This window comes from Procambarus clarkii, chromosome 4 (assembly GCF_040958095.1).
Source record: "Procambarus clarkii isolate CNS0578487 chromosome 4, FALCON_Pclarkii_2.0, whole genome shotgun sequence".
Classification (NCBI taxonomy): domain Eukaryota; kingdom Metazoa; phylum Arthropoda; class Malacostraca; order Decapoda; family Cambaridae; genus Procambarus; species Procambarus clarkii.
Genome location: NC_091153.1, coordinates 3,039,519 through 3,052,018, shown reverse-complemented (window position 1 = coordinate 3,052,018; position 12,500 = coordinate 3,039,519). Strand labels below are relative to the sequence as shown.

Sequence of the window (12,500 nt, the reverse complement as noted above, 5' to 3'; positions counted from 1 at the left end):
GAAGCGATGCAATACATATGTTGCACAAGAGGCAGCGTGACGCAGGTTAACGTTACACCAAATACCAAACGATCAACAGGTCATACCATGATTTACAGGACCACAAACTATACAACATGTTACTGTAAATACACTAATGATACAATTAAGAATATATCTTGTAAAAAGGCAACTAGAATACAAACTGATACAATATAAAATCCATACAATTAAGTGAATTCAATTTGAATAAGATACAACGAGGGCCCCAAATCGATAGGCCTATAGTGTACCTGAGGTAGGAGGGCTGGTAGCCCCTGTAGACGCTGCAGTAGCTTGTGAGGGACATGATGAGCCTAGGTGATGATAGGTGAACCTGCGGCCCGCTGCAAGCAACAGCCTGGTGGACCAAACTCTCACAAGTCAAGCCTGGTCTCGGGCCGGGCTTGGGGAGTAGAACAACTCCCAGAACCCCATCAACCAGGTAACCCCATCTACACTACACTACACTACACAACCCCAGCTTCCACAGCCTGAAGTTCACCATAATACACACACTCCCTCACATAAAAACACGTTTAAAACTTTTCCATGATGTGAATAAAGGGAAGGGTTGATGGTGTTTCACTTTTAAGACCAGCACGCACTACGGAACACCCGTTCGAGCCCCGCCGTGGTACTGGGAGCCAAGGAGTGTTCACAGTTTCCTTGGAGACCTTCCCCCCCCCCTCTCACAGCACCTTCAATCCCCCCCCCCCAACATCCTCTCCCCCCTCCCCTCCCCCTCGCCCGACACGTTCTTCCCTCTCGTCCCTGGTGAGTCATCCACTACCACTTCTCTGTTCCACTGCTACACACCACTACTCTTCCACATCTGTCAACTACCTCTACACCGCCACCCGCGCCAACACCGAGAGAAGAACTACCACTAATCATCTACTTCCATGACATTGTGTGTTCCGGGCGCCTGACTCCGCCCTCCTGCAGCCTCTCCTCCTCCACGCCCCTCCCATCCTCTATCCCCCCCTACCCCTTCCATCCTCTATCCCCCCCTAACCCCTTCCATCCTCCATCCCTACCGCCCTCCAAGTGACGTCACAAGGGGGGCTGCCGTTAACAGTGATTGACACAACCCCGCCAAACATACACACCGAAACTACGACGTTTGGTACAAGGTTCGAACAAGTTTTACCACCTCCTAACCAGTTATAACAACCAATATAGCAAGTTGTAACAACGTTTTAACACGTCATAAACCCGTTTTAAGCCAAGATGTAACAACTTTATTACAAGTTGTAACAAGCGGGAAAATAGAGACAGTTTCGGTTTGTGTTTCCAGGGTATATACTCAGTCGCTTTATCAGCCTCAGATATGACAGACGATCTCAACTCCCTCATTGGTCGAATCTTTCAGCTAAACAATGTTATCAGCGCCCGGTGGACGGAGTACCCACCGGCCACAGATAAACACCGACCTCCCGACAGTATTCAAATACGATAAGACCAGGAAGCAAAGAATTTAAGACGCCAAAATAGATAAGACTGAAAGCTAACGGATACAACAAGGCTAGCAAGCGAGACATGAAGAACTAGACCATTCCCTGTAGACATTGTTAGAGACATACGAGGGTTGCATTGGGGCTACTGAGGTGGTTGGGCAAGTTGTGGGTTATGTTGAGATGATTTCGGGGCTTCAGTGTCCCCGCGGCCCGGTCCTCGACCAGGCCTCCACCCCCAGGAAGCAGCCCGTGACAGCTGACTAACACCCAGGTACCTATTTTACTGCTAGGTAACAGGGGCATAGGGTGAAAGAAACTCTGCCCAATGTTTCTCGCCGGCGCCTGGGATCGAACCCAGGACCACAGGATCACAAGTCCAGCGTGCTGTCCGCTCGGCCGACCGGCTCCATGGATATGGGCGAATGGGTGGATATGGGAAAGTTGAATAGAAATGGGTGTATATGGGGGTTCTTGTAGGGGGAAGGGGGTTTATGTGGGGAAGGGGTTTATGTGGGGGGAGTGGGGGTTGAATGGAAGAATGGAATATATGCAAGGGGGAAGGGGGGGAGGGGATGATGGACGAGAGTCGAAGGGGGGAGGAGGGGGGGGGGGGGGGAATCGTCGGCGGGCAGCCTGTCACCCGGTCCCCGGAGACCTTGATACCTCTCCCCCCCCCCCCTGCGGAAATCGTTCCACGCCCACCTCCACTACCCCTGCCTTCACGCCCACTACCCTACCACCCCCCCCCCCCCCACGCCCCTTTCTCATACGTCACCGCCACACGCCCCCCCCCTCCCTCTCAGCCACATCACAGCCATTTATCATTCACCGCCACTTCTATACACGCCCATTTCACAAAGGGCACAACACGCCCCCCCTCTCACTTTCACTCGTGCACTGCCCACACACACACCTGCACACTGCCCACACACACACACACCTGCACACTGCCCACACACACACACACCTGCACACTGCCCACACACACACCTGCATGACACTCCCCTCTTGACCCACGCCAATACACCACAAATACCACTTATTCTGAGTGGTAGTGGACCCCATACCTCTCCTGGGAGTGGTAGTGGACCCCCATACCCCTCCTAAGAGTGGTAGTGGACCCCATACCCCTCCTGGGAGTGGTAGTGGACCCCATACCTCTCCTGGGAGTGGTAGTGGACCCCATACCTCTCCTGGGAGTGGTAGTGGACCCCATACCTCTCCTGGGAGTGGTAGTGGACCCCCATACCTCTCCTGGGAGTGGTAGTGGACCCCAATACCCCTCCTGGGAGTGGTAGTGGACCCCATAACCCTCCTGGGAGTGGTAGTGGACCCCATACCCCTCCTGGGAGTGGTAGTGGACCCCATACCCCTCCTGGGAGTGGTAGTGGACCCCATACCCCTCCTGGGAGTGGTAGTGGACCCCATACCTCTCCTGGGAGTGGTAGTGGACCCCATACCTCTCCTGGGAGTGGTAGTGGACCCCATACCTCTCCTGGGAGTGGTAGTGGACCCCATACCCCTCCTGGGAGTGGTAGTGGACCCCATACCCCTCCTGGGAGTGGTAGTGGACCCCATAACCCTCCTGGGAGTGGTAGTGGACCCGATAACCCATCATGTGAACGTATAAAGTTACATAAGTACATAATGAACGTAGGCACTAAACCCAAAATTGGATTACAATACATTTATCTCTCCAACACCTTTACCCCAACACCCCCTCCCCCCTGCCCCCAACCCTCACAGCCCCACACTCCCCATCCCCCACCCTCCCTCCTACAATTCACAATCAGTGACATGTCTCTCACAATCATTACCTTAACACAAATTGCTCACCGTTCTCTTATAAACACCGAGAGATCAATCTTAAGACTCCCGTTTTCTGTGAAAATTGATAAAGCGAGATTTGGGTGGTTGGATTAATAACGGCTCTAATAGGGGGGTGGAGTGGTGGGTGGAGTGGTGGAACGGTGGGTGGAGGCTGGAAGGGAAGGGACCTATCAGGAGAACGCGCCAAGCCAGTACGACTATATAGCACTGGGAAGGGGGGTCAGGATAAGGATTTGGGATGGGACGGGGGGGGGGGGGAGCTTGTCACTAGAATAGAGATGAAACAGGGGGGAGACATGACCACCACGTACACAGTCCTCAGGACACTACAACATTAATTGTGGGGGGTGGGGGGGTGCCCCCCCCCCCCGACCAGGCCTCCTTTTTGTTACACACTCCCCAGGAAGCAGCCCGTAGCAGCTGTCTAACTCCCAGGTACCTATTTACTGCTAGGTAACAGGGGCATCAGGGGGTGAAAGAAACATTTTGCCCATTTGTCCCCGCCTCCACCGGGGATCGAACCCGGAACCTCGGGACTACGAATCCGAAGCGCTGCCCACCCAGCTGTCAGGCCCTACAGTTGAATAATATTTTAATTCTCCGTGTACAAACAGAATGAGTTGAGAGGTGACGCAGGCTGACTCTGCACACAGCTGCAAAGTCAAATATGACGGCCGGAAACGCTCGGGAATAACTCTAGCAATGACAGACGGAACCCCAGAGCTAAAGCTCAAGCGAAGAGCTAAAGCTCAAGCGAAGAGCTAAAGCTCAAGCGAAGAGCTAAAGCTCAAGCGAAGAGCTAAAGCTCAAGCAAAGAGCTAAAGCTCAAGCGAAGAGCTAAAGCTCAAGCGAAGAGCTAAAGCTCAAGCGAAGAGCTAAAGCTCAAGCGAAGAGCTAAAGCTCAAGCGAAGAGCTAAAGCTCAAGCGAAGAGCTAAAGCTCAAGCGAAGAGCTAAAGCTCAAGCGAAGAGCTAAAGCTCAAGCGAAGAGCTAAAGCTCAAGCGAGTAAGTAATACTCACTTCCCCCCGGGGAGCCGGTCAGCCTAGCGGACAGCACACTGGACTTGTGATCCTGTGGTCCTGGGTTCGATCCCAGGCGCCGGTAAGAAACAATGGGCAGAGTTTCTTTCACCCTATGCTCCTGTTACCTAGCAGTAAAAGAGGTACCTGGGTGTTAGTCAGCTGTCACGGGCTGCTTCCTGGGGGTGGAGGCCTGGTCGAGGACCGGGCCGCGGGGACACTAAAGCCCCGAAATCTCAAGATAACCTCAAGATAACCTCCTCCGACACATTGTAACCCCTTACAGGTGTGTGGCCTAACCCTTACAGGTGTGTGGCCTAACCCTTACAGGTGTGTGGCCTAACCACTCACACCCTATTAAGACTTCCATACACTCATATTCTTATGCTGTCCTCATACAGTATCGTTTAACATACACACTGTATCGTCACACAAATACACAGTTGATTGACAGTTGAAAGGCGGGACCAAAGAGCCAGAGATCAGCCCCCACAAGCACAATTTGGCAAGTACTCAACCCCACGCTGAGTCTTGGCTAAGAATTAGGTACAAGACTCACAGGCCAATGAGTCGGGTCCATGATTCAGACCAGTGACTCACTGAAAATGAGTCATGGGGGCTGGGTTGCTTCCACCTGATGCCTCTGTTCACCTGGCTTCTGTCTGGAAGAAGCAGCTGTTTTCCCCTATACCGCTCTACTGGTCTTCCCACTCCTGTTCCAATCACCATAACTTTGCATTTGGCCGAGTTAAACTCTTGCAACCAATTTTCAGATCACTTCTGGAGTGTATCCAAATCCCATTTGCAATGCAAATCTCGACTTCTCATCAGTTTTGCATCAATCAGCAATCACTCATAGGAAGGAGCCAATTTTCCTCTGTAGGTCTTTAACGTGGATTAGAAACAGGTTGGGTTCAAGGATCGACCCTTGTGGTACTCCACTTTCACTATAACCTTCCGGAAAGGTACTCTGACCCATATTGGCAGCTCTTCCTCACAGCTGTACTTTATTGCTTACACCCTCTGCACACACGCACGCACACACGCGCACACACACACACACACACACACACACACACACACACACACACACACACACACACACACACACACACACACACACGGGAATTGACAAAGTGGAAATAGATGAAATGTTCACACGTAATAATAACAGAACGAGGGGACATGGGTGGAAACTGAAAACTCAGATGAGTCACAGAGATGTTAGGAAGTTTTCTTTCAGCGTGAGAGTAGTGGGAAAATGGAATGCACTTGGGGGAACAGGTTGTGGAAGCAAATACAATTCATACTTTTAAAACTAGGTATGATAGGGAAATGGGACAGGAGTCATTGCTGTAAACAACCGATAGCTGGAAAGGCGGGATCCAAGAGTCAATGCTCGATCCTGCAAGCACAAATAGGTGAGTACAACTAGGTGAGTACACACACGCACACACGCTCACACACACACACACACACACACACACACACACACACACACACACACACACACACACACACACACACACACACACACACACAGGATGGAAGGGTGAGGAGGAAGGAGTCAGGCTCAGCCCACTCAAGCAAGCCCACTACAGCCAGCTAAAACAGTCAAATCCACCAGTGGAGTCAGCGCCCCAAACAGTGGGCATCTGTAAGGCACCGGAAATCTTCACCCAACACCCCCCTGTGAACATCCTGTCCTGGTGCCCCAGTGCCCATGGGTGGGTCTAAGCGCCACCCCTGGGGTGGTCCAGGTGCCCGTGGGTATGTTCAGAAACCACTCTGGGGGACCTTCACTCTCTCCTGTTCCCCCCATTTAACATTTAATATCATTCTTTCAACATTTTCTCGGTAATTTTATCATCCTTTCCCCCAATAATTTTCACACGAATTTTCGCTTCTCATTTACTCCCTCTTCCTTCACCGTTACTTTCCTCCCTCCCATTCAATCTTTTTTTCCCTTTTGCCTCCTTACCCCCCTCTTTCCCCTCTCCCAATCCTTCCCCCTTTCCCAATCCTCCCCCCTCCTCTCCCAATCCCACGCCTTCCCCCCTCTCCCCTTCCCCAATCATTCCCCCTCAGCGCCTTAACCCACTAATAATAATACTAATTAATATTATCAACAGTAGTACCATCAGTAGTGGAAATATTGGTAATAATACCATTAAAAAGTTCAACTTACTTGTCATCATCTGGGCTAGGCTCCGCCTCCTCGGCCTGTCTTGGCTCCTCATTGGCTGACGGCGAGTGCGACGATGACGTAGATGAGGACCGCGTCACCGCCTGCCAAAGAAAACGGGAAATTACTCACCACGCTTCCACCTTACTCACCACACTCATGAAACTCACACAATATATGCATTAATATATATTAAAAAAACAGAATGACATCAAGGCGCAACTATGCTTCTAATGGACGAAGTTTGACACAATCACATAGTTTCAAGATAAGGTAAAGGATATATATATATATTAGGTACCCCTGATATATTTTAGGTATATATTAAGGGGTAACTTGTGAAAATATCAACACACGCTAGAGAGAGTGCCACAGGCGCCACCGCTCGTCCTGTGAGCATGGCACTGTGCCAACTGCTGGGGGTATATTTACCACAATACTCTGGGCTCTTACTATTCTCTAAATATATCCTCCGGCTATTTTCACAGGGCCAAGTGGCGCATATAATCCACTCTGATGATGGATGAGCAAGGTCCCGAAGACTCTTTGATACTCATCAGATAATTGTAGTTCCAGTAAGACTGTGATGATGCACATTCAGTGTAGTATCCCAGCTGAGTGTTGTGTTACGGTGTAGTTACGGTGTAAGCCACAGTGTTACAATGCACATGCACTGTCTACCATGCATCACACCACCGTGCAGAGAGTGCAAGTGTTGCAGACGTACGTACGCGCACGCACACACACACACACACACACATATACACATATACACACACACACACACACACACACACACACACACACACACACACACACACACACACACACACACACACACACACACACACACACACATCGGACTCACTGAAACAAAACTCTCTGGAATCATAACGAATGCCGTGTTTCCCCAGGAGTATACAGTAATAAGGAAAGAGAGGGAAGGTAGAGGAGGAGGCGGAGTGGCCCTACTCATGAGAAGGGAATGGAGTTTTAAGGAGATGGCCATCCCGGGCTGTGAGGAGTTCAGAGACTACATAGCAGGCACCATAACAATGGGAGGACCAAGAATAGTAGTAGCAGTAATATACAACCCTCCACCAAATGACAGGAGACCCAGTCAAGAGTATGAAAACAACAACAAGGCAGTTAACACTATAATTGAGAGGGCAGCCTCTGCTGCCTGTAGAAATAGATCCCACCTGCTCATCATGGGCGACTTCAATCACGGAAAGATTGACTGGGAGAACAAGGAACCGCATGGAGGCGAGGATACGTGGAGAGCCAAACTATTGGAGGTGGTGACAAGCAACTTTTTAACGCAGCATGTCGGAGAACCCACAAGGATGAGAGGCAATGACGAACCAGCGAGACTCGACCTAGTCTTCACTCTGAACGACTCCGACATAAGAGAAATCGGTTTTGAGGACCCAGTAGGAATGAGCGACCACAGTGTACTGGTGTTTGAGTACTTGATTGAAGAAGGGTTATTGAACTCGAGGAGGGATACCGAAACCAAAAGGTTAGCATACCGAAAGGGAAACTATGAGGGGATAAGAAAATTCCTAACAGATATAGCATGGGAAACAGAGCTCAGGGGAAAGACGGCCCAAGATATGATGGATTACATCACGCAGAAGTGCAAGGACGCAGCAAACAAGTTTGTCCCAGTCCAAAAGGAAAACAGAGAAATGAGGATGAGAAACCCATGGTTTAATCAAAGATGTAGGCTAGCTAAGCAGCAAAGTAAAAGGGCATGGAGAAACTATAGGAATAACAGGACACTGGAGAGCAGAGAAAGATACCAGAATGCCAGGAATGAATATGTCAGGATGAGAAGAGAGGCAGAAAGACAATACGAAAATGACATCGCAAGCAAGGCAAAGACTCAGCCTAAATTGTTGCATAGCCACATTAGGAGAAAAACAACAGTAAAGGAACAGGTTATGAGATTAAGGATAGGGGCGGAAGGATTCACTACAAATGACAAGGAAGTGTGTGAGGAATTGAATAAGAAATTCCAGGAGGTCTTCACCTTAGAACAAGGAGAAATTCCAGAGGTAAGTGAGGGAATAGCTAACCAGGAACCACTGGAAGAGTTTGAGATTACCAGTGGGGAAGTAAGGAAGTGTTTACTAGAGTTGGACGTGACGAAGGCTATAGGCCCAGATGGAATCTCCCCTTGGGTTCTAAAGGAAGGAGCAAGAGAACTGAGCCTACCACTCTCCATAGTGTATAACAAATCACTGGCAACAGGGGAACTGCCAGATACTTGGAAAGCAGCTAACGTAGTCCCGATATACAAGAAAGGGGATAGACAGGAGGCACTGAACTACAGGCCAGTGTCCCTAACCTGCATACCATGCAAGCTGATGGAGAAGATTGTGCGAAAAAAACTAGTGGAGCATCTGGAGCGAAGGAACTTTGTAACACAGCATCAACATGGGTTCAGGGATGGCAGGTCCTGCCTCACAGGGTTACTTGAATTCTACGACCAGGCAACAAAAATAAGGCAAGAAAGAGAAGGGTGGGCAGACTGCATATTTTTGGATTGTCAGAAAGCCTTTGATACAGTGCCACACAAGAGGCTAGTGCGAAAGTTGGAGATGCAGGCTGGAGTGAGAGGGAAGGTACTCCGGTGGATAGAGGAATACCTAAGCAACAGGAGACAACGAGTCTGTGTGAGGGGTGAGGTCTCAGATTGGCGAGACGTCACAAGTGGAGTCCCGCAGGGGTCAGTCCTTGGACCTATACTGTTTCTGGTATATGTAAATGATCTCCCAGAGGGTATAGATTCGTTCCTCTCAATGTTTGCCGACGATGCAAAAATTATGAGGAGGATTGAAACAGAGGATGATAGTAGGAGGCTACAAGATGACCTGGATAGACTGAGTGAATGGTCCAACAAATGGCTGTTGAAGTTCAACTCGAGTAAATGCAAAGTAATGAAACTAGGCAGTGGAAACAGGAGGCCAGGCACAGGATACAGAATAGGAGATGAAGTACTTAATGAAACAGACAGAGAGAAAGATCTAGGAGTTGATATCACACCAAACCTGTCTCCTGAAGCCCACATAAAGAGAATAACGTCTGCGGCATATGCGAGGCTGGCTAACATCAGAACGGCGTTCAGGAACCTGTGTAAGGAATCATTCAGAATCTTGTACACCACATATGTAAGACCAATCCTGGAGTATGCGGCCCCAGCATGGAGCCCGTACCTTGTCAAGCACAAGACGAAGCTGGAAAAAGTCCAAAGGTATGCTACTAGACTAGTCCCAGAACTAAGAGGCATGAGTTATGAGGAAAGGCTGCGGGAAATGCACCTCACGACACTGGAAGACAGAAGAGTAAGGGGGGACATGATCACAACCTACAAAATCCTCAGGGGAATCGACCGGGTAAACAAGGACGAACTTTTCAACACTGGTGGGACGCGAACAAGGGGACACAGGTGGAAGCTGAGTACCCAAATGAGCCACAGAGACGTTAGAAAGAACTTTTTCAGTGTCAGAGTAGTTAGCAAATGGAATGCATTAGGAAGTGATGTGGTGGAGGCTGACTCCATTCACAGTTTCAAATGTAGATATGATAGAGCCCAATAGGCTCAGGAATCTGTACACCAGTTGATTGACGGTTGAGAGGCGGGACCAAAGAGCCAGAGCTCAACCCCCGCAAGCACAATTAGGTAAGTACAATTAGGTAAGTACACACACACGATGTTTCATATCGCCCTTCACAAAACATGCAAAGAAATATGTTTAAAAATTCCTCTTATATCATAGCCACAACTTTATCCCCCAACCCCACAAGATACTCTCATGTCCCCCCCCCATCCCCCCAAACATCCCCATGCACCCCTGAACCCCATCAACCCCCCCCCAGACCATGCTCCACCGGAAACCCTCTCAGGTTACTTCTACAAAAATATAACATTTGCCAACGTGGGTTCATACGCCACAGAGCGGCCCCATACAGCTTTAACCCTGATACACCTACACACAGCCAAAGGGCCAGATTCACGAAGCAGTTACGCAAGCACTTACGAACCTGGAGCCAGATTCACGAAGCAGTTACGCAAGCACTTACGAACGTGTACATCTTTCCTCAATCTTTGACGGCTTTGGTTACATTTATTAAACAGTTTACAAGCATGACAACTTGCCAATCAACTGTTGTTATTGTTATAAAAAGCCTCCTGGTGCTTCGGAGCTCATTAACCGTTTAATAATTGTAAACAAAGCCGCCCAAAGATTGGGAAAAGATGTACAGGTTCGTAAGCGCTTGCGTAACTGCTTCGTGAATCTGGCCCAAGGCCCATGACGATAAAACAGCAATGTATCACAGCGTTCAAAACTGTAAAGTAAATTTTGGGCAAAGTCTGACACACACACACACACACACACACCAGCCCAGAATACACCACATCTAAACCGGGTTTAGATGTTACGGCACATCTAAAGCCCGGCCCAAGAGTTAAAGCTCGACCCTTCAACCACATCTAGGTGAGTACCCGCATTCTCCACAGTTTGAGGAAACGAATTCCGAGGAATTTCCCGCCAGAGAACAGGGCGCGCCCCCAGACCCATCTCCCACACCACTGTGGAAATACCTCAGAAGAGGTCCTCTCTTTATCGCCACTCCGTATAAAATACAACTGTTTAACCCAACCAGAGACCTGCTAACACAAACAACCCACCTAACCCATGGAGGCCAATGCATGGAAAACGTGAATATTACGGTGCTTTTAGGTTTAACTAATACGTCACATTTTTAAAGGATTAGTTAATTAGTTAGATTAGTAATTAGTTAGAAAATGGGGAAATATTAGCTGTGAGGCGAGGCTGCCATACCCAGACATACCCAGGCGGCTGCCATACCCAGACATACCCAGGCGGCTGCCATACCCAGACATACCCAGGCGGCTGCCATACCCAGACATACCCCAAGGATTAACGCCCAACTTTCAGCTACCCACGTGTGGTGGCGGGCACGGGGGTGCCGGAAGCCTTACCTAAGAGGTAAGAGGTAGGTTAAGGAAGCCTAGGTAGGTAAGAGAAATACTGAGGTTGACGACTGATTGATTAATGAAGATTAAGCCACCCAAAAAAGTGGCACGGGCATGAATAGCCCGCAAGTGGTGGCCCTTTGGAGCCAGTACCAGTATCATTAGCTGATACTGGAGATCTGTGGAGGTGCGACTGCACCCTGCGGAGCACCGCTAAAGATAAATGAAAGGTTATGGGGTAAGGAGGTATGAGATATGAGGAAGGATTCCGAGCAAGAATTCCTAAATTAACATTCTTGGATCTTGGAATTTTAGAGTTGGATTACGTGGATGAAATGAATCCAATAGCTGTAGAATGTTGTTACATTTCAGTTGTAAACATTGGTGATCAATCACGGTTATCTTCTTGAGGTTATCTTGAGATGATTTCGGGGCTTTAGTGTCCCCGCGGCCCGGTCCTCGACCAGGCCTCCACCCCCAGGAAGCAGCCCGTGACAGCTGACTTAACTCCCAGGTACCTATTTACTGCTAGGTAACAGGGGCATTCAGGGTGAAAGAAACTTTGCCCATTTGTTTCTGCCTCGTGCGGGAATCGAACCCGCGCCACAGAATTACGAGTCCTGCGCGCTATCCACCAGGCTACGAGGCCCCCTACAGTCATGACTGGAACTACAACGGAGTACATTGTTTCTTAAGATAGGGGCCTGACAGCTGAGTGGACAGCGCTTCGGATTCGTAGTCCTGAGGTTCCGGGTTCGATGTGTGCGTGTACTCACCTATTTGTGCTTGCGGGGGTTGAGCTTTGGCTCTTTGGTCCCGCCTCTCAACAGATCAGTCAACTGGTGTACAGGTTCCTGAGCCTAATGGGCTAGTGTGTGTGTGTGTGTGTGTGTGTGTGTGTGTGTGTGTGTGTGTGTGTAACAAGGAAGTACACTCCTCCCCATCTCCCAAACACAAACACAGTCCAAATATCCCACAAG

At 49.4% G+C, this 12,500-nt stretch overlaps 1 protein-coding gene across 3 annotated transcripts in view; it reads right to left on the bottom strand.

The window, feature by feature from the left end:
* Positions 1 to 12,500, bottom strand: part of LOC123752012 (protein Shroom) — a 428,159-nt gene that overhangs the window by 94,890 nt on the left and 320,769 nt on the right. For all 3 annotated transcript variants that reach the window (XM_069332265.1, XM_069332274.1, XM_069332277.1), the window contains one exon: positions 6,516 to 6,616. In XM_069332265.1, the coding sequence (XP_069188366.1) occupies positions 6,516 to 6,616 (101 nt within the window). The remainder of the gene's footprint in view (positions 1 to 6,515; positions 6,617 to 12,500) is intronic.